Source organism: Mustela erminea, chromosome 5 (assembly GCF_009829155.1).
Source record: "Mustela erminea isolate mMusErm1 chromosome 5, mMusErm1.Pri, whole genome shotgun sequence".
NCBI lineage: Eukaryota > Metazoa > Chordata > Mammalia > Carnivora > Mustelidae > Mustela > Mustela erminea.
Genome location: NC_045618.1, coordinates 111482682 through 111505046, shown reverse-complemented (window position 1 = coordinate 111505046; position 22365 = coordinate 111482682). Strand labels below are relative to the sequence as shown.

Sequence of the window (22365 nt, the reverse complement as noted above, 5' to 3'; positions counted from 1 at the left end):
GTACCCAGGAGTTCAATACACACTCTCACATATCAGGTCCCTCTTTAAAGCCATCCAACCAGAGTTGAATGAACTGGTGACAAAGTAGGAAGATAAAGCCATGGATCCCACCTATATTCACTTGCGGTGAGTTTCTAAGTTTCTGGTTTGGGTGTAAAAATTCAAAATGATTTCATTTCTTACACATATTGACTGTAAGAAGAGGAAATTAGTATTTTCTCCCTTTTCTGAATTCAGCTGAAAGACTGCTAATCACAGGCCAAACATTTTGGTGTCTGTCAACACAAAGAGGCTTTCAAAAAATTAACCTGTAAGATGATCTTATTCTAAACCTCGTATTACCAAATGGACAGTTCAGAAATAACCCTGAAGTGGAGAACTAGCCAGGAGGGCCATCCGAAAACCGGCAAAGTGCAGTTCCCAACATGGTTATTAGCATGGAGATGGCGAGCAATGAGCCTCGAGCAAAGACGTCTCAGCCAGGGAGGCCTGTCCCAGGGAGGCCTGTCCGGGGGAGAGGCCAGGGTGTGACTCCAGCCTCAGGGGCTAAGGACCTCACTGGGACATCTGACATTCTCTACAAACTGAGGTCATACACCCGCTTTCAGAAATATGCACAGGGTGAAGCTGTTGCTCAAACCATCTGAAACCCGTGGTCTGTTACTGCAGCACCTAATTACTCGCTATGAAGTTCTTTTTGGAAATTTCGTAATTCCCTTGTAAGCAGCAAAATCACAGAGAATTCATCAGTAACTACTGGGATACTCAAGCAATAGACATGGAGGCATCACCAAGCCTGTGTCCCCACAGAGACCCCGGGTACCCACCAGATCTTCGTCTCTGATGGGCTCCCCTTTCTTGCTGCTGGGATGCCACCACCATTTTGCTCAGTCTCTCTCTCATGTCTTCTAGCGAACTGGTGAGAGCCAGCACAGCCATGATTTCACTGGCCACAGAGATATCAAACTGGGCCTGTGGGCCGGGAAAAAACACAACAGGGAATACCACATGAAACCAAAAGAGTGGTAAAAGCAACACTTGTTTGCATCTGAGGCTTACATAAATAGCTTCAAAGGACAGGACAGACAACAGTACCCAAAGAACTTAATGAAAATAACTCTGCAATAGCAAAAATTTGTCATCAGTGATTCCAGGACCTTGAGTCGCCCATTTTTAAAAAATAAATGTTCCAGGGGCGCCTGGGTGGCTCAGTGGGTTAAGCCGCTGCCTTCAGCTCAGGTCATGATCTCAGGGTCCTGGGATTGAGCCCTGCGTCGGGCTCTCTGCTCCGCGGGGAGCCTGCTTCCCTCTCTCTCTCTCTCTGCCTGCCTCTCTGCCTACTTGTGATCTCTGTCTGTCAAATAAATAAATAAAATCTTTAAAAAAAAAAAAATAAAATAAAAATAAAAATAAAAATAAATGTTCCAGTAGCGCCAACAATCTTTGCTGAAGGAAGCTTATAATCCTGTGGTGATGGTTTCCCTAACACACAAGGAAACAACACAGAAGCTCTTAGATTGAAGAGACACGTTGTAAATGGCCACAAAAAAGAGAGAGGCGGTTTTAATCCATTTATGTGCAAGGATATTCACCGGGGGCTCACCACCTCCAGGAAAAAGTGCTGGGGGAAAAACACACAGGTGACACATGGGATTTATTGCAAAAGCTGTCAGGAGTGCTCAATGCCACACACCTACTCACTTCCATTTTAAAAGGGAAAAGGCAGAGCAGCACCTGGCAGTATCAATCGTACGGGAGAGGATGGAGGAGGACAGAAGCAGCAAGGATCTGCCTCACAGGAATAATGCATTTAGAGAGGAACAAATAGCTACCGTCCGTGTGTGCCCTTTCTCCGTTGGAGCCTGTCCGATGGTGATCTTTCTCAAGAATCTATCGTTGGTATCCAATACTGTAGCAGAAAGAGAAGATACAGAACAGTTTTTAGTAATAGGGCAATAAAGTTAAGACCAGCCAGTCTTAAAACAAGTCCAATCTAATGACCGCCTAGTAACATTGGATTTCAGAGATGATGGCGAAGCTAGAATATGGAAGCAAGTTAAGAAATGATGCTCACATACTATAAATGAACAGGAGTTATTTTTAAAGAAGGCTATGTTTATTTATTTTATTTGTTTTAAAGATCTTATTTTTAAGTCATCTCTACCCACAACATGGGGCTCAAACTCATGACCAACGACCCATGATCAAAAGTCACATGCTCTACTGACCTAAGCCAGACAGACGCCCCCCCAAAAAGGGTATTTTTAAGAAATGGGGAGTGGCTTGGTTTTATTCTGTCTAGAGAATTCAAACCATCCAGGAGAAATCTGGCATCTATTTTGAAGCCCATCCCATGTGAAAAGGAAAACAGAGCAGGCCAGTTTTTTAAAAGGCCAAGGCTATTGTTCTGTGGGATGACTCACTGACCTTACATCATCCTGAGACACGAAAGAGCCATAAATGCAGGACATGGCAAATGCTTTCTGAAGCATTCCCTTCAGCACACTTAGAAGAAGTAATTTCCATCCCAATGACAGAGTATCCAGCCAATTGTATACTCTCAGAAAACGCACCAAAGATCAACCCACTAACTAATCTTCCTTTCACCTTTCAGGAATAATCACTGTTAACATTTTAGTGCATTCCCAATTTTGTATTTTTTGTAATGACATGCCAAACAATCATAAAACACAAAACGAACAACAAACCAGTTTGCACTTTAATGGGTCAAATGGGAGAGGCATTTTTAAAGTACTTGAAAAACATGGAAAATTGCTTTCCACAGACTGCAATAACTTAAACCCCGAAAGCAGTGTCTCGCACCGTGTCTCGCGCAGTGTGCCCGCACGCGTGCGCAAGCACTCACACACACACACACACACACACACACACACACACACATCCCACTTGATAAGCGAAGGATGTAATGTGCTGTTGGAGCCTCTTGTTTTCAAAAACTAGGTCAAATTCTTTGTACTTAATTTCTCAAGATAAAGTAGCCAGTCAGTAGATGTGATCCATTTTTTTCCTTTATTTCCTTCTACTTTTCCAGAAAGCATGACTTAGACATAAAGCAAAGGGAAAGTGAAAATATACCATCTGTCTAAAGCTACTGAAGCTGGGGTGCCTGGGTGGCTCAGTGGGTTAAGCCTCTGCCTTTGGCTCAGGTCATGATCTCAGGGTCCTGGGATCGAGTCCCGCATTGGGCTCTCTGCTCAGCGGGGGAGCCTGCTTCCTCCTCTCTCTCTGCCTGCCTCTCTGCCTACTTGTGATCTCACTCTCTGTCAAATAAATAAATAAAATCTTAAAAAAAAAAAAAAAAAGCTACTGAAGCAAAGGAAGAAAAAATATCAGGGTGGGTTTTGATATTAAGGGAGTCATCTCTAAAATGCCATTAGCAGGATGCCTGGGTGGCTCAGTCGGTTAAGCGTCTGCCTTCGGCTCAGGTCATGATCCCAGAATCCTGGGAGGGAGCCCCACATCAGGCTCCTTGCTCAGCAGAGTCTGCTTCTCCCTCTCCCTCTGTCTGTGCTTGCTATCTCGCATTTTCTGTCAAATAAATAAATAAATAAAATCTTAAAAAAAATTTAAAAATGTCATTAGCTAGCAATAGTTACTGAGCCAATGAAAATCAAAGAAACAGTCAATAAATTTGCCATTAGGTGCATTCTGCATGACTGGACAAAAATTCCTTCTCAGCAGTAACACAGGGCAGAGAGATGCACTGTTGGTACCAAAGAAAATGCTAAGCCACGTGGATGGCACACAGAGAATCATCACATGGCAGTGAAGCCATGCAACTCACTCACTGAACTGCCAACTGTTTAAACCTTGAAGGCTACCCACTTTGTTACAGGAGTTTAATAAAATGATGTAAAAATGAGTAGGCAAGCTAGAGAGCGACAAGAAAAAGCAAGTCACTTTATGCCAGATAAGAGTTCTGAGAGAAAAGAGCAACATGATTCAAGAAGTGATAAAACATAATTTCTCTACTTCATGACACCGAAACTTTTTGCATAAAATGAAACTTGCAAAATGTTATTTCTGGTGTAGGCATGAACTTCCCTGAAACCACCCTCACTCCAATCAACACTGAAAAGCCAGCAAAATGTCCAACGAAACCCAATGAAAGGAGGGTTTGATTACAGCTAATAAGGAAAAGACTGATGGGGGTGGCCAAAAAAACAAATGGGCCACCATCTTGGTCATGCCTTAACTGTAACACCAACACCTGAGCTCTTGGAACCTCACACTTGAATAACCCACGTGGGCAGCGTGGGGTGTGTAAACAGTGGAAGCAAATGGGGTGTCTATACTGCACTGCACGGGTACCTCTTTGCCAAGTTATGGTTTCTGGGTCAATATCCAATCTTGCAAATCTGTTTATCTCGTCATCCGTCAGTGTGGTAGGATCGGTTTTTTCGATGCCTAGTCTCTGAAAAGGCAGGAAAATTACAACATGAAATAAGACAAAACAAATAAAGCATGATAATTTTTGGAAAGGGTTTTTGTTTTTTTTTGAGGTGGGGAGAGGGGCAGAGGGTGAGGGAGAAAGAGAAACCCAAGCCCACTGACCACAGAGCCTGACAGAGGCCTCGATCTCACAACCCTGAGTTCACAACTGGAGGACTGAGATACTTAACCAAATGAACCACTCAGGCATGTAAATTTTTAAAAAATGTATTCTCTATCTCCAGATGGGGTGCCTTCTAGGAAATACAGGACTGTGTTAGAGTCAGAAGGAAAAACTATAATACCTTCGGCTGCAGTTTTATTTCTTCCTCACACGCAGACAAAGGTATTATTAACATGTTTATTCCTCTAACTGAACACCAGGGGCACTTCCCTAAACCAACCGTAAATATGCATGATGACAGACAAGTGGTCACCAAACCCAAACATCCTGGAAGGAAAAAAGCAAAGTGCACGGCTTTTTCAATCAGAAGACTGAGAAGCCTAATTCAAACGAAAATAGGAGGAAAGGCAAAATCGATGTAAATCACTTTCTAAATAAAAAAAAAAAAAATCACTTTTCTAGGCTTTTTAATATACACTACGTTTTCACTGCCTTCTGACTGTTCCAAAAGGCACAAGATAGGTTTGTCTCTTCTTCCTCCTCACAGAACTTGGAAATTTTATTTACTTACAGTGTATATGCAGGTCACATGCTGAAATGGAAAGTGCCTATAAAATGTATTTTTTTTTTTTCCTAAAGTGTGGTCGATCTGAGTGGGCTTCAGCAAGTCCTGTTCTTCCCACAGTTACCTTTTATACTGGAGGACTTGTTTTAAAATCTCAGTTGTGTTTTCAGAGCCCTCACTGGCTCATCAAACTGGTCTCACAGGCCTAGTACAGGATGTTGTTTAGAGAGTCAGCAAAACTCGCAGTCGCTAGGCTGAGAGTCCGCCGTTGACCGCATACCCTGACTGAGCGCACGGGGCCAGACAGGGAGAGCTCAGAGGATACTTGGGGACCCATGAAAGGTTCTAGTTCCGGGCGCCTGGGTGGCTCAGTGGGTTAAGCCGCTGCCTTCGGCTCAGGTCATGATCTCAGGGTCCTGGGATCGAGTCCCGCATCGGGCTCTCTGCTCAGCAGGGAGCCTGCTTCCTCCTCTCTCTCTCTGCCTGCCTCTCTGCCTACTTGTAATCTCTCTCTGTCAAATAAATAAATAAAATCTTTAAAAAAAAAAAAAAAAAAGAAATGTTCTAGTTCCAACCTGGTGTGGGGTACTGTGGTCCCAGGCAGGTCCCTTGATTTCAAATCCTAGAGCTTTTTAAAGGATCCGACAGGTTTAAAAGTAGACAGATTTAGTCCAGTATCTCCCCACATCTGACAGAAAGTTCCATCATCAAAGGTGAGATTAGAAGTTGCCTGCTCTGGCACCTGGGTGGCTCAGTGGGTTAAGCGTCTGCCTCCGGCTCAGGTCATGATCTCAGCCAGGGTCCTGGGATGGAGGCCCTGCACAGGGCTCCCTGCTCAGCAGGGAGTCCGCTTTTCCATCTGCCCCTTCTCCTGTTCATGTACTTGCTCATGAACTCTATCTCACAAAAATAAATAAAATCTTCTAAATAATAATAATAATAATAACAATAAAATTCATATTTTTGTATGAACATAATTTCACATTTCTTTTGGATAAATACCAAGGCATAGGATTTCTGGGTCATATGGTACAGTGTATGTTTGATGACTATGTATTTGTAACAAATTCAAATAAAATAAGGAAGTAACTGCTCTTACTTAAGATCCCACTGCTGGGAAGAGCAGGTACTCAAACTACAGGGTGCTGGCAACTGTACTCCTATCCACGCTATAAAGGACGTATCAGTCTTCATCCTAACGGAGGGCAGGCTGTCAGTGTCTCCTTATTCCAGGACTAAACACTTATAATTTACAGATGAATGAGAACCTCTACCACCAATCTTTGCTAGGTGTATCATGACCAGAAGACTATGATTATGGATATAACTTGATCCAAAATAGATTACCCCAAGAAGATTTTTATTTCCTTATCTTTTATCAATCACCCAATTTCATACAAGATCAAAAACGAAGAAGGGAAAATCTTACCTGTAACCTTCGGATCTGAATATCAGAGAACTTTCTCACTCCATTTACTGAAGGCACCAAACGATTGAAGAGAGCCTTAAAGAAAGGGAGGAAAAGGGCTTCTCAATGAGAGGAAACTCGTTTTTACCTGCAACACCAGCCCCCGAGGGGCCAACATTAATTCGGCTGCTTTAACCCTTTCAACAGTGTCCCTAAGGCCCCAGCAGCCTACCTTGTCTGTCTGCGTCTGTTCATGGAACATCCGGGCATCGATGGCCGCGGCGACAAGGTTATTCGCAGCAGTGATCGCGTGGATGTCACCGGTGAGGTGGAGATTAAACTGTAACAGAGGCCACATCAGGCTTTCAACTTCTCTGCATCTTTCCAGCCATCAACATATTGCAACCCAATCGATCCCCACATTAAAGCCCACAGAAAACCGATGGCAACAGAGCTGGTGAACAAACACCCAACACAAATAGCTCCTGAAGACATAAATTACAGACTCTCTCTCCTCAGGAGAAAGTGATGTTTTCCTTCAGGGACACATCCCATAACCACAAATGCCACAGCACCAGCATCAACAGCAACCCTCGCCTACTGAGGATAGGCTCATGTCCTTTCAACTGTGAAGAGATGGGAAGATTCCCATTTCTGTAGTCACCACCCTGAATTCGCTCTGGGTTGGTTCTCCCACTCTCACGCTTCATCTGATCTCTCACTGAAAATTATTATTCCCACTGAAAGCCAGACCTTGAAGTCCCTGCCATGTCAAAAAACCAAGCTGTCTCACAAGTCTGCATATTAAGATGTTTTCCCCTTGAGAGTTACTTCTGATGAGAAACCAGTCATCTGTCCACTGAGAGCTCTACAGAAGAAGGTTAATCTCTGGAAGAAAAAGCTATCTTAAAGGGTCCGATTCAAACCAAATTCCAGACACTTTACCTCTTCCATGGGAATGACCTGGGAGTAGCCTCCTCCTGCAGCGCCACCTACAGGACAGGTCAAGGGTGAGGACTTGTGTTAAGTGTGCTTCAGCCACAAATTAAATCAAATCAAAGCAAATTGGTTTCTGTCACTGCGATGCTTATCATGGTACAGTGTCTGTTTGATGACTATGTATTTGTAACAAATTCAAATAAAATTAGGAAGTAACTGCTCTTACTTAAGATCCCACTGCTGGGAAGAGCAGGTACTCAAACTACAGGGTGCTGGCAACTGTACTCCTATCCACGCTATAAAGGACATATCAGTCTTCATCGTAACGGAGGAAAGCAGTCCAACCACTTGGGACTGCTTTGAGTCAGGGTCTTTAGTTTTCTTTGACCAGGTTAAAACACTTGATCCTGTTCACACAGGATAATCTCTGTTGAAATTTGGGTCTAAATGACAAAACCATGAACACATACATACCTACTCATTATCTTTAGAAACAGGTTCCCCACGATTCATAACATTTGTTGAACGACCCAGCCTACAGTTACATAAAGGCAACCCTGTTCAATTTCCTACTCTCATAAATGCTACTCTGGCATTTTTAAAAAAAGGAATGTTTAAAATATACACACCAAACACAAACACAGAGACTGCAATTCTTCCTAAACAGGAGACATATGTTAGAAAGCAGCTTAACTGCTACCTTTTGCTGGACTGTTTGTATTATTAACAGAAGACCAGACAAAAACGTTCTGGTTGGGGCACCTGTGTGGCTCAATGGGTTAAAGCCTCTGCCTTCAGCTCAGGTCATGATCTCAGGGTCCTGGGATTGAGCCCCGCATCAGGATCTCTGCTCAGGGGGGAGCCTGCTTTCCTTCCTCTCTCTCTGACTGCCTCTCTGCCTACTTGTGATCTCTGTCTATCAAATAAATAAATAAAATCTTTAAAAAAAATGTTCTGGTTATGAGGCTATCAGTGTGATAAAATGTCAATGTGAGGTTTTTTGTGAGGCAGAGACCCTGCAGTAAAAATGGGACAATTCATGATGACAGGAAAAGCAGAATGCTGGGTTCCATAAGCAGAACGAGTGAAAGGTTCATTCTGAAGTTGAAAGAGGGTTGTTAAGCTCAAAAGCAGAGCTAAGTCAGTATGTGTATAAAATATATTAATATAGGCAGAAGAAGGGCAAAGGTGTATGCTGTGTAGTAATCACTAGAACAAACAGAATATGTGATACTCTCACCAAATGAGAAAGTTAACTCCAAAGACTGATAATTGATAAAAATAATCTTTTTTTTTTAAAGATTTTATTTATTTATTTGACAGAGAGAAATCACAAGTAGATGGGAGAGGCAGGCAGAGAGAGAGAGAGGGAAGCAGGCTCCCTGTTGAGCAGAGAGCCCGATGCGGGCCTCGATCCCAGGACCCTGAGATCATGACCTGAGCCGAAGGCAGCGGCTTAACCCACTGAGCCACCCAGGCGCCCGATAAAAATAATCTTAATTAAAAGGGCATATTGGCAGTACCTCAGCTATCAAAACTAAAAGTGAAGAATGTTTAGTGATGTCATGGCCTTATGTAATCAGGCCTGGGGGGCTCAGTCACTTAAGCATCTATCTTTGACTCAGGTCATGAGCTCAGGGTCCTGGGATCGAGCCCCACCGCAGGCTGCTGGCTTAGCGGGGAGGCCACTTCTCCTTCTCCCTCTGCCCCTCCCCCTGCTTGTGCTCTGTTTCCGTCTCTCTCTCTCAGATAAATAAATAAATAAATAAATAATTTAAAAAAAAAAAAAAAAAAAAAAAATGAAGGAGAAGAAACACTGTGCTGGCCGTACTGGGAAAGCTCTTCAAATAGACATGATACTCACTCTGGTTCTTAATCAGAGTGCCTTTGACTAAGTTACCTTGAAAGTCCCAGTTGCTGCTACTGAGAAAATAGTGATACCAGTAATAATTGCATATTACAAGATAATATAAAATCCATAAACTGCTTAGCACAAAACATGGCACAAAGCTTATACTCAATAAGGGTAGGTTTTTCTTATTCCCAAAAGGGAAAAACATCTGTAGCTTTATCTTTGTCTCTAGAAAGTCAGCATGATGAGCAGTATGATGAGCTATGATTACCTTTATTGTTACTGTGACAGTTGACTATTAGTCATATAAAATCACCCCTAGCTACATCATAATGCCCACCAGGGAACCCCTGTGCAGAGTCAAATACTGACAGCAAGAGCTGGCATTGATTGTGACCGGCGGAGGGGGTTGTGTGTGTCAGGACATTCCTGATGTCTAAATGAGTGAAGGCTCTACAGGTACTCATGGGTCAAGTGGGCCAGGGAGGATGGAAGGAGAAGCAGTGCCCTCTGGCCACCCAAAGTCTAGTCCTAGTGATACCTTTTATTCCAAAGGTAGGGCCCTGAGAAGGCTGTCGCACACATGCAAAGACGTTCTGAAACAGATGGGCGCCAAGGGCTTGCACCAGCCCAATGGTGGTCGTGCTCTTCCCTTCTCCCAGGGGCGTTGGGGTGATCCTTCAAGATGAAAGCAAGAGAGGAAAATTAAATTAATATGAATTAAATTTATGCGAATCACTAAGTCATACCTAACAAATCCTAGAGAATGACTCTTAATCTGAATGGTAACAAAGATGAAAGACCCGAAAAGAATCTTTCCCAAGAGTCTTAGTTGAAGTTTCCGGAACATGGTAATTTTTAAAATGATTGATGTACTTGAGCTCTTCTCACTGTGAGCAGGAAATACATTTTATCTTGTAGAGAAGCACTGATTTAACTTTAATATCTCAATTTAATCTCAAAAACTAGTTTTTGTATGTACCTCAGCCAAACAATAAAAATAAATGCCCAATACATCTAATGAATTAATGAATTTGGGGTTAAAAAAAAAAAAGTCAGCTTTTTTTTTTTTTTTTTTTTAAGATTTTATTTATTCATTTGTCATAGAGAGAGAAGCGAGAGCAAGCACAGGCAGACAGAGTGGCAGGCAGAGGCAGAGGGAGAAGCAGGCTCCCTGCCAAGCAAGGAGCCCGATGTGGGACTCGATCCCAGGACGCCAGGATCATGACCTGAGCCGAAGGCAGCTGCTTAACCAACTGAGCCACCCAGGTGTCCCAAAAAAGTCAGCTTTTAAAACTCAACTCTTTCATCCACTACATGGATAACCCTGACAAATGTTCTCCTCTCCAAAGGGCTATCACCTACTCTGAATTACCTCACGGGGATGCTGTAAGAATCGAATGAGACTGAACACACGTGAAAATGCTAAAACCAAGCGAAACAAAGCTTGACACACATATGGTGAGAACAAATGTAACCTTCGGTAATGACAATCAGGATGACGGCTCGATGAACCAAGGAAGAATGTCCCTACCCAGTCACCACCACGTATTTCCCGTCAGGCTGGTGCTTCAGGCGCTCCAGTGCAGACAGCAGAACCTTGGCCTTTGTCTCACCGTACAATTCGACCTCCTCAGACAGCAGACCAATTTCCCGAGCAAGGCTGCCAATGGGCTTCGGCTTGCAAGATCGTGATATGTCAATGTCACTTAAAAGAAATACAGGAAAAAAAAATACAGAAAACATGTATCAATCTTTTTTTTTTTTTTTTTTAAAGATTTTATTTATTTATCAGAGAGAGAGAGGGAGAGAGAGCGAGCACAGGCAGACAGAATGGCAGGCAGAGGCAGAGGGAGAAGCAGGCTCCCTGCTGAGCAAGGAGCCCGATGTGGGACTCGATCCCAGGACGCTGGGATCATGACCTGAGCTGAAGGCAGCTGCTTAACCAACTGAGCCACCCAGGCATCCCAACATGTATCAATCTTTAACTCACTGAATTTAATCAACCCCCTCCTCCGAACGCCCCTCCCCGACCCCTGACGCCACTTATCAGCTAAACACAGATAATCCACAAAGTTTTAAACCAGCAAAATTTTATTTTTACCTTGGAACAGGAACCTTGAGGTTAAGGTTGTTATACTGAATCCTCCACTTTCCTGGCTTAAATTTCTCCAAGAAACGCGCTGCGCTCTCTACCGTGCTCTAAACGAAATGTCAGAAACGGAACTTAAAAGAAGTGATTATTTTAACCTCCACCTCAATCCCAAGTCCCAGGTCATTCCAGTTTAACCACAAAATGAACGGCTTTATGATCCACCTATAAACACGTTTCAACCCTAAGCAAGAACCTACAAGCAGGTACGGTGCCCTGGGCTGCCGTACACGCCCCCACAGCTGATGTGCGTATTAAGGGCAAGCAAGACAAACTTTTTCTGAGGTTCTTCTACTCCCAAGTAAATTCGTATTGTGCCATCCTTACCTTCCTCTATTAATATGACTGCTTCCCTATTTCTGTTCTAACAGTCCCTTTTTTCCCCCCTTCGATAGATTTGCATCCTTACTTCTGATTAAGTTTCTACCTGGGGAAAAAAACAGTAACTTGAATTCCGTCAGCTTTCTGCAACTATTACAGAAACTTTTTTTATGGGGGTCTGACTGACCTATAACGTTAGTTTTCAGGTATACAACACGACCATTCACTATCTGTATATACTGCGAAATGATACCACGCCAAGTCCAGTTACCCTCAGTAGAGAAACTTTAATTCACACGCACCTGCATTAGCATTGCCACGGTCATGGGCCCCACGCCTCCAGGAACCGGAGTGATGAAGCCTGCCCTCTCTCTGGCCTCACTGTAGGCCACATCACCCACCACTTTTTTCCCATTTGGTTTTGTATCATCTGGTCAAGGGGGGGAAAAAATCAAAGCAAGGTTCAGAATTGTAATTCGGGTGTTTATTTCCAAGTTAAGTGATCAATGATCATAGCTTGTGCCAAAAACTGAGTAGAGTTCAGGGTGTGTAGTCCCATCAGGGCTCGAGCACCTATTAGACTTCAAAGCGATAAGATGACAGGTGTTCGCTATTTTTGAGGTAGAAACTCATTTTACCTGCAAAAATTCACAAGGTGCTTAAGTGGTTTTTCAGGACCAGGAGAATCCTTTCGCAGTCAGGTGGCAAATAAAATACCAAGTGTTTTTTATTCTTAAAAACCAGCTACCCAGTATATAATGAGCGCCTTTTAAAATGTTAATTTGCTGAGGCCTACAAAGGAATTTTTTGGGTGCACAAAGCTCCAACTATGCCACAGCTGCCAGATCCCGTTTCTACAGCAACTGTCAGCATTTTGTAAGCTCCATGCGTGAGCTGGAGGAACAATTCAACATCCAATTCCAAAGACAAGCAGCTACTTAAACGTATGCAAAAGGCAAAGAATATAATTACACTTCCCTTAAAAGGATACAAGAACAACTACAAATCTTACCAGCAAAGAATAGCTATTCAAGAGAACAAAACCCAGTGATGCATCACTGCTCACTCAAAGTACATCCTACACTTGGCTTCAGGGCACTTCCGGGAGGGGCTAGGGGACAGGACCAGCTTTGCAGGCTCCCCAGGCAGGATCTCAGAGGATCTTAGCCATTTCACCTCTTGTCTTTGAGCGGATCCCCACAAGTGAGAGAGACAATGTTAGAGTAGGGCCAAAGAGTAAGATTCAAGAGAACGAAGTTCTAGAATCAGCTCTTCTAACTAATGCCAGTCCTCAGCCCCTGGGAGCTCCTTACTGATCGCAAGCCCAAAGACAACAAGAAGGACTCACACTACCTATTTCCCAAGCTTGCAAAGAATCAAGTGAAAGATCGTGTGGATGTGTGAAACTGGAAAAGCATTCTCTAAACATAAAGGTTTCTCTTCTCATCCTAGAGACAGAAGATATTTTCTAAATGTACTTTAAGGAGCTGACGAATAAAGCTCCTTGGGGTAGTGTCAGGTTTTTAGAAGCAGAACACTTCCTCTCAGAACCCCAGAGTTGCTTCGAAACACCGAGGAGCTATGGCTAAGGGTTTGCCCTTCATGCAGGTCTCAAGAGGCTAACACAGACATGAGCTTAAAATACGCTGCACCCCTCTGTATTTGTGGTAGTGATTTTAGTATCTCCACATACAGGAGACATATCAGTTACCACACAACTAACTGCCACACGAGGGGGGCTGTTTTGCTCCTTAAACAAACACTATCATGTTCAACTGGAATGCCCGCTGGTATGTATCCAGTGTTTCATGCGAAGTATGATGTCGTCAACAGAAAAAGCGACCATTATCCATCAAGGTGTATGGCTTCAGTAACCAACCAACATTCTGATTATCTAGCCAGCCCTAGCCCAGCCCTAGAATTCCTCTTTCACAGGAATTCCAGCTACAGAGTCCCATCACTGAGTTACAGACCAGTGGGAGCACTAGAAGAACCAATAATTATTTTTTGCAAGTGCCTTTTCAAGGCACCATATTCTGTAACTGGACCACATCTTGACTCATATTTTGATTATTTAAATCATTCGCCTGGTCCCCTCATGGATAACATCCTAAGTCATTTACCAGAATAAGAATGAATTAAAGGGGCGCCTGGATGGCTCAGTGGGTTAAAGCCTCTGCCTTCGGCTCAGGTCATGATTCCCAGGGTCCTGGGATAAAGCCCCACATCGGGCTCTCTGCTCTGCAGGAAGTCTGCTTCCCCCTCTCTCTCTGGTGGCCTCTCTGCCTACTTGTGATCTCTGTTTGCCAAATAAATAAATAAAATCTTAAAAAAAAAAGAATGAATTAAAGTATATATTCTTTTTTTTCGAAGGAAAAAAAAAAGGAATACTTTTAAGGTTCAAGTGCAGAGCAGAAGTACTGGCCAGAGAAACATGTCAAAGTGTTCTTCCTACTTGGCTTACTAAAAACAACTGGAGAAGGAGATGATAATATCCAGCCTTACCAAAAGTTACTTGTTTATATACCTCTACAGCTGACCAGATATTGATCTGGTCTTATTTATATTTCACCATCTATGTGAAGAATAAATGTGAACCGGACAGTGAGTTCAATGTTTAAGTGAACATTTTATACCTCTCTGTAAGACTCAAAGTTCCCATCCAGGCTTTTTTTCTTCTCTCTCTCAAACCCCCGCCCCCACCAAAAAACCCCAAAAAAACAAAAATAAAAAAAACCCAAAAAACCAAAAGCAGAAATATGATACAGAAGATGCAGGTTTTAAACAGAATGAGCCTGAATGTCGTATCACAAGTACTCAAAGTGAAGAGTTGTAGGAGAGCAATTTCTTTATCACCCATTAGATAATTACAATATAAGAAAATGAGTGATCAATTATGAGCTACTGTCTTAAAAGCATGGTAGAAAGAGTGGGAGGGAGGTTAAAACTGCTGAAGGCTTGACAGTGACTAATGTCCCTGGCAGCTTAGTGTCTATGCTCCAAGTCTGAGACGGGAAGGAAGAAAAAACACTCTTCTAGCTCTAAGTCCTTTGACAATTCAACAGGTGTTGAGTGCCGGCACTTAGAAGGCAGAAAGCCAGACCTGCTGGAGCAGAGACCACGCCCCATGGGGGAGGACCACACAGGACGCCCCATGCAATGAAAGAGATACCCAGTTCTCCAGGAAGGAAGAGAGGGAGAGCAAGAGATTATTCCTTACTGAAGGGAAATCAGACCAGGTTTAGAAAGAAGAAGGGGCATTCTGGGCAGAGAGGTGGGACAAGAGGGGTTAAAACTGAAGATCAAAGTAGGGCTTTATCTGATCACAGAGCCCACGTGGCACCTGATGCACAGAAAAGGTTGTCTGATTGAAGACTCTCTTTTCTCGAATCTGCGAGGCACATACACAAGGATTCACTGTATCAGCCTGTGAAATTTTATGTGTGAGAATTTCACGATGAAGAAACAGCCTACTGCACGGAGGACTTGGGTGTAGATGCCACCAAGGACAAATAAGGCATGTGCAGAGAAGGGCACGGGGTCCGCTTTACAACCATTCAAGACAGCGGTTCACCAAGTGGTGTGAGAACAAAGGCCCAGAGGCGGCTGCAGCTAGTGTGGGCTAAGCAGTTTGACAAGCGGCGTGGGAGGAAGACGCTCCACATCCAGACCCACGAACACGGCAAGAACATGCAGATGGCTGTGAGTGGGAGTCAGCAGGCGGCAGGAGATCAATAAGTGATTTGCAGCCACGCATCCACCTGAGAGGGCAGCACTCCCCGGGGACATCGGTGACAGAAGAAAGGAAAAACCTTCTGGTACTTAAAAACTGATCAGATATAGGGACCGACTGGGAGGCAAGGACAGTGGGCCGGCTTGACTGTCGCGGCCTAGAAGAGCCTGGGTCCAACGTCTTCATTGTAAAGCCCTCCTAGGAGACTCTTGGTGAAGTGAGCCCCTCTCCTGGAATTACACAGCACTCCGTAAAGACACTGTATCTTAAATACATTCATCTTTTGTTAAAAATAAAGGGGGGGGGACGCCTGGGTGGCTCAGTTGGTTAAGCAGCTGCCTTCAGCTCAGGTCATGATCCCAGGGTCCTGGGATCGAGTCCCACATCGGGCTCCTTGCTCGGCAGGGAGCCTGCTTCTCCCTCTGCCTCTGCCTGCCTCTCTGTCTGCCTGTGCTCGCTCGCGCTCTCTCCCTCTGTCTCTGAAAAATAAATAAAATCTTTAAAAAAAAAATAAATAAATAAATAAAGGGGGATCTGTACGCGAAGGGTGAGTGAGATCTGCCCCTCCCACACTCTCCTCTGATAAAGTCACTCTGGGAAAGGCACAGCACAGTGGCTAAAATCCTGGGCTCTACTGTCCTGCTGGCCATGATGCTATCTACCAACTGTCTGCACCACGGGCAGGACACCTGCTCTGAGCCTGAGCTCCTCATGCCGGAAATGGGACAAGGGGTTCTCCCCGAGGCTTCATTCAATGACCCAGGCGTTGCTCTCCGACCACCCCACCCTCAGAAACGACCTTCATTCTCCAGCAGCACTCACCAGGGACATAATTGATCCCGCAGTCGATGACTATTGCCCCAGGTTTGATCCACTCCCCTTTTACCATTTCCGGCTGACCAGTTGCAACCACCAGGATGTCACCTTTATTTACCTAGGGAAAGAAGGTTTGACTTCAGAAATTACATGGTGGAACAATAACAATAAAACCAAAACCAAAACCAAAACCAACAATCTGGAAGTGGAGCAGACTAAGCTTTGCACGACACTGTTCACCGCCACCAACTGCTCTGTGCGGGCCGCACACCGTCTCCGCCGGCTCTTCATGGGCGGCGCCCGTTCCCACACATGACAAAATGCTCCCCGGTACTAGACATCTTCCTGAGTGGGAATGTGACGAAAACATGCAGGGCCAGGAGAGGCATGGGCTCGGAGCCGGAGGCCCGGCTCTGAATTACGTGATGCTGGGAAAGGGCTCCCTCTCCTACGGGGTACCGGGACCAGCACCTCATGCAGAATGCCACTTGGGGAGAATTAAAAGAGAAGGTGTGCTATCAACACAGACAGGCACAGGTGAGGACTCCTGGGCTTAGGAATCCAATGCTGGGTCAAGAACAAGATAAGGCAGATGTCACAGGACCCCTGTCCACAGGCCTCTCTGGAGCACCTCCGCCAGAGGCCACCACTGTGTTGCACACCTGCGATCCGGCTGCTGGGCTCCACCCCCCGTTTCTCTATCGCTCATCCCTATCAACCGCCACGCAGGCTGCTACAAAAAAAAAATATGACCGGAACACGAGCTACATGATGGGCAGGTCTTGTAACTGGAATTTGTTTCTTTGTCATGTATGATGAGACAAGAAACCAGAGAATGGCCACAGGGGTTCAGTGAAATACTGAAGGAAGTAAAGGACATGGTAGTGTTTGGCACTGAAACGTCCCGTTTCTGTCATGTGAGAAGACCTACCACACACACGCGTGCGCGCGCTCACACACACACACACACACACACACACACACACAACTCTCCCACGGCTCTCTGGACTCCTGACCTCTTCGCCTAGATTGGCAGTCTTGGAGTGGCAGGTGGTCACCGTGGCATGGTTCCACAGAAGCAAGTCATGCATGGGCGCACCGACTATCTTACTGCGCCCGACCACGACCGCGTGCCTTCCAGCGATCTGCACCCCTGAAAGAAGACCAGGCTGAGTCAGAGCATTGGCAGAAGCTGCCCTCTTCACGTGCCACCTAAATGGGAAAATGCAGAACAAGCGCACAAAAACGGGTTCTTAGCCTCAAACAGAAATCTTCCTAAAAACATCCCTTCCTTGGCAATAATACTCTCAACTCTAGGATTTCAGTGACAAGTTGGGACTTGTACTGTGTCCTTCTTGCTGTGGGTTTTCGGGAGCAGCTGAAGCCAAGATCCATTCATTGAGTCATAGGGAGTGGGAAGAAAACCTACACGCAAAGTAAAAAGAAATCCTGACATACGGCTAAATGGCCATATGGAAGAAGACAGTAGATTTACTTACGTGGGAAAAATAGAACAAATAGGGGGCATGTGATGGGCTGGAGGGAAGCAAAGGCAATTAGATGAGGATCAGTAAGTCTTTCCAGCTCTGCTAAGTTTATTGATGCTGTTCCTCATCCACATTTCTCCTCTGGCATAGGGCCTGAGCCACAGGGCTATTTGCAGGGAAGTGATAAAGGGGAACTTTAAATGTAGCAGAAAGATTTCTTTTGTTTACTCAGCATCCATTCTTCGGGCACTATCACAATGTCCTTTTCAGGACTGACATATTCAATTTAAGAGATGGTTTGGGGTGCTCACCCACATTTCTGCCCCTGACCTATGACGCACTAGGCTGGAACTTCTCTGGGCCATCAAGGAGAGCCCAAGGAGCCATCACACAGAAGCAAGCAGGGATAAGATCCTGAAAGCCTGAGCCCCTCTACCCAGTCCAGCTGAAGTGAACTCTTGCTTAAGGCAGGTTGTGTTTATTTTTATTTTTTAAAGATTTATATATTCGTGTGTGTGTGTGTGTGTGTGTGTGTGTGTGTGAGAGAGAGAGAGAGAGAGAGAGAGAGCATGAGCAGGGGGAGGGACAAAGGGAGAGGGAGAAAATCCCAAGCAGACCCCACACTGAGCATGGAGCCCAACACAGTGCTTGAACCATGACCCTGAGACCATGAGCCAAACAGAAACCAAGAGTTGGACACTCAACTGCCTGAGCCACCCAAGCACCCCAAGGTGGGTTGGGTTTAAACTGTGCTTCTTGTATAACATTAATTTATGTTAAAAAGGTAAGCTTCTACATAATGTTAACATGATGAACGCCTAGAAGTAAAGCCCTTAAAGTGTAAAGTGTTCAAAAGGTACCTTACTCTACACGTCTTAGGATTCAGCAAAGAACTTGAAGCTGCATTAGGGGAAACAGCTTCACTATTAATAAAAGTGGGAAGCCTACAGCTGCTGTGGCTCAGGGGATTTGTTTCTATCAAGTTGTAATACAGTTTGCTAAATATGCTGGAGTATAAATTTAGTTGTAGGACTGAACGGTAATAACTGTCCCCAGGCTGATAGCCTGACCTTTTCTTCCAACCACAGAAAACTTTCATTTACATTGGCCAACACTTTCCACTTAAAACTTCTGATCCACTTCCTTTAAATAGGACACATTTCCTTGTAAAAAATAACCTCTGCAAAAAGTGTTCATGATGAAATTAAAATACCAAGATGTTGACTAGGTAATGGGGTAGCATGGCCAACTGTTCAAGAGATCTGTTTCCAGCCATCTGTCGAGTCCTCAAACTATTATGAAGACTCAGGGCCCACTTGGAGGGTTGGGACTTTCCCTTTTATCTGAATTCTTATTATTTGATAAGTTATTTTTTCATAAAAAATAAATTTCTTTGAACTCAAATAACTCTGAGTTCAAATCTTGCCCCTGCTACCTGTTGGACAAGTTATGCATCTCTCTGAGACTGTTTTCTCAAGCTGTTGCGCAGTAACAGAACCTAGTTCATAGAGCTGTTGAGAAAACTGAGAATTTAGGTAAAGCTCCCAATTGACAGGTCCTTGAGCCAATCAAGTCCCGTTATTTAGGGCCCACAGGGTACCTCCTCCATGCCTCCATGTGTCAAGAACAAGCCCAAGAAATGGTGCTTTGTTTTCATTCATTTGTCTTTACCTGTCTCCTTGATGAGTTCCAAGCATCCTTTAGGCGTACAAGGGATGAAACAGTCATTTAGGTCACCTCTAGCAAGTTTTCCAGCACTGATGCTAGTTAACCTAAGTCAATGAAAGCAATGAAGGGGGAAAAGAAAGTAAGTAGATGTCTCTGCTTTTTAGATGCACATATGGTTTGTTCCCAAAACTGAAATGTACTTGGAATTGTGCAACGTGACACGGAGAGCCAAGGCTCACTCACCCATCCACATCCTTTTCGGGTACAATCGCATTGACCACCGCTTCAGTGTTAATGGGGTTCTCTGAATCTAAAGGCAGCTGCACTATGAAACCATGTACAGTGAGGTCTTCATTCAGTGACGTAACGTACTTCAGCACCTAAAAGTAGTACCACACACCATTTGTATGTTAGAAACCAAATAGATGGAGAAACACTTTTCAGTCGCTCCATCTTCCCCCAGGAAGCTCCCCTTGAGCCTGAGAGCAACTCTAACACCAGATGTAATCTTCAGGGTCTGGTAAGAAATTCATCAAAAGGGCTAATAAGAACTTCAACAGTAATACCCATGTCACTCACGCCAATCAGGAGTTCTGTGAAGACAGGAATGTTCCATCACGCATATTTCCCATACAGTAGTGGTGAAGGAATATTTGAAATGTGGCTAGCTAGCACAACCAAGGAACTGAATTCTGCATTTCATTTTAATGACATGGACCCCGGAGGCTAGTAGCTACCCCACTGGACAGCACAGACGTAGGACATTTTCATGACCTCAGAAAGTTCTTTTCCTCACCTGCTCCTTCACTGTTACTCTCTCCACCCTCCGGGAACCGCAGTTCCAACTTTATTCGCTGATGATCTGTTTGGCCTATTCTTGACCACCACAGAAATGAAATGCATATTGGTTTTTAAAAGGCAAACAGCTACAGGCCCAGGATCAGTTTTTAACGAACACTGCAGGGGATCTGAAGCACACGACACCGTGCAAGCAGGCATGGAGTACAAAGCCGCCATACCCTAGGACAGCACCATTTACTCCGCAGGTGTTTGCAAAGATATTCTGGAGGCAGAGTCAGTCTGTGAAGGAAGAAATTCCTCGAGGTCCTTCCTGTGGCCAGTGTACCAACCCCTAAAATTCCGCTAACCCCAAATCCAGAGAGGATCCAGCACTTTAGCTGCCCTCTTATCAATCTGCTGCTCACCTCAGATTCTGTGGCCGTTCTTGGTAACTTAATGTGTGTGGCTTTGATCCCAATCTGCAAAAAACGGACATTTAAAACAGGTAAGTGGCAAGAGAACGTGAGGCACGGGCCCATTTCTTTCAACCACGATGACTGAATCAAATCTGGGGCCCTTAGTCCCCATTTCAGCCTCGTACATTCTGAAGAACCAGTCTTTCGTTTTGACCCATTCACCCTTTACTTGCTCACTGTCACCACTGCACTCAAGCAATTTCGAGTCCACCGTCTCTGCCTTTTGGGAAGTCTAGGGATCACTGATTAGAGACATCCAAGTGCAAACCAGAGATTGCAGCTTAAGTCCGCATTTCTATCTTGCAAAACTGAGAAACTCAGGTCTGGGCAGTGACAGTTTTACAAGGAGGGGTGCAAAGGGCAAGGTGTCACCAACTAGAGCTGGGGTAGGGGTGACGGCTGTTCCGGGCTTTACCTCTTCAGCAGCCTTCAGCTTCACATTTATATAAAGATTAGAATCATCTCTGTCGCCAACCTAGAATAATAAATACATGCAAATCAGATGATCAAAGAAAGGCAAAGTGTACAGAAAAGCTTCTGAAATTTTAGTTTTGATAAAAGGAGTGTTTAATCATGAGACTCCTGTTGCAGAGAACTTTACAGGAGAATGGAGAATGTTGGGGCAGGATGGAGACAGCAACATAGGTGGTGTTACCAATCCCTCCCCAAACATGACCCACCCGACTGCCACTGAAGAAAAGCCACAAGAAAAACAAACAAACAAAAAAAAACTAGGGGACATCTGCATCTGCCTTGGAAACTGAGCGCAGATGCCACAGGCCTTCCAGAAACACGTGGAATTTGTCAACCTTTGAGCTGACATACCCGAACAGAGCACAGAGGGCTGAACTGTCATCAGGCAAGAAAAACACCACGGCCGTGGGAGCCCGGAAAACCCAAAGGGTATATTCTGCACCCCCCCCCCTCCCCAGGGGCAGTGGAAAGTTCTCTTGCCCAGCTACACAGAGAAGAGAAACCAGCTGGGGTGGAACTAATTCTAGCTTACACAGAAGAGACACCTCTGCAAGGCAAAGGGCAGTCCGTGGCCCTCAAGGCAGAGAGGAAGGCGTGGCGTCCACTGAACCAGTATGCCTCGTCTCACTATGGTGTTCCCCCCGTTTCTTTCATCATGAACATATATTTATAATTTTTGGTATGTAACCATCAATCTGTAAAACTTTATTTTACAGGTATTTTTCCATGTTCCAGTGACGGACATAAATTTCATTTCTGCTAAAACTGCAGAGGGGAAAAACAGTAGGCCCACTGATACAACAGACAACCGACGCATGACTCCTCTTAACAGGACAACCACAGAGAAAGAGCTGGCTTTAGGAACAGAGTATTTCCAGCCCTTGTCACGTTGCTGCTGTCAGTGGAGCCTCTCCTGAAGGTCACAGAACCCCACCTTGCACTGACCTTCAGCTGTCCTTTGTACAGATAGTTCTCAGTTTTGCTTGTGCTCATCTGAATTTCATGTCGGAAGAACCCACCGAGGGGAATTTTATTTTTTGTGGGTTACATGCAGCTCTGTGCATTAGCTGCTTCCTGTGGGGGAAATCACTAGAATTTTGGAGCCTCTCATGTTTGTT

At 44.6% G+C, this 22365-nt stretch overlaps 1 protein-coding gene across 1 annotated transcript in view; it reads right to left on the bottom strand.

Moving 5' to 3' along the window:
* Positions 1-22365, bottom strand: part of MTHFD1 (methylenetetrahydrofolate dehydrogenase, cyclohydrolase and formyltetrahydrofolate synthetase 1) — a 59293-nt gene that overhangs the window by 15788 nt on the left and 21140 nt on the right. The window contains 17 exon segments of the mRNA XM_032344464.1: positions 828-869; positions 871-972; positions 1833-1909; positions 4333-4435; positions 6571-6645; positions 6782-6889; positions 7495-7541; positions 9882-10018; positions 10875-11048; positions 11445-11542; positions 12116-12243; positions 16369-16480; positions 17379-17515; positions 19521-19621; positions 19761-19897; positions 20723-20776; positions 21189-21248. Of these exon segments, the coding sequence (XP_032200355.1) occupies positions 828-869; positions 871-972; positions 1833-1909; positions 4333-4435; positions 6571-6645; positions 6782-6889; positions 7495-7541; positions 9882-10018; positions 10875-11048; positions 11445-11542; positions 12116-12243; positions 16369-16480; positions 17379-17515; positions 19521-19621; positions 19761-19897; positions 20723-20776; positions 21189-21248 (1692 nt within the window).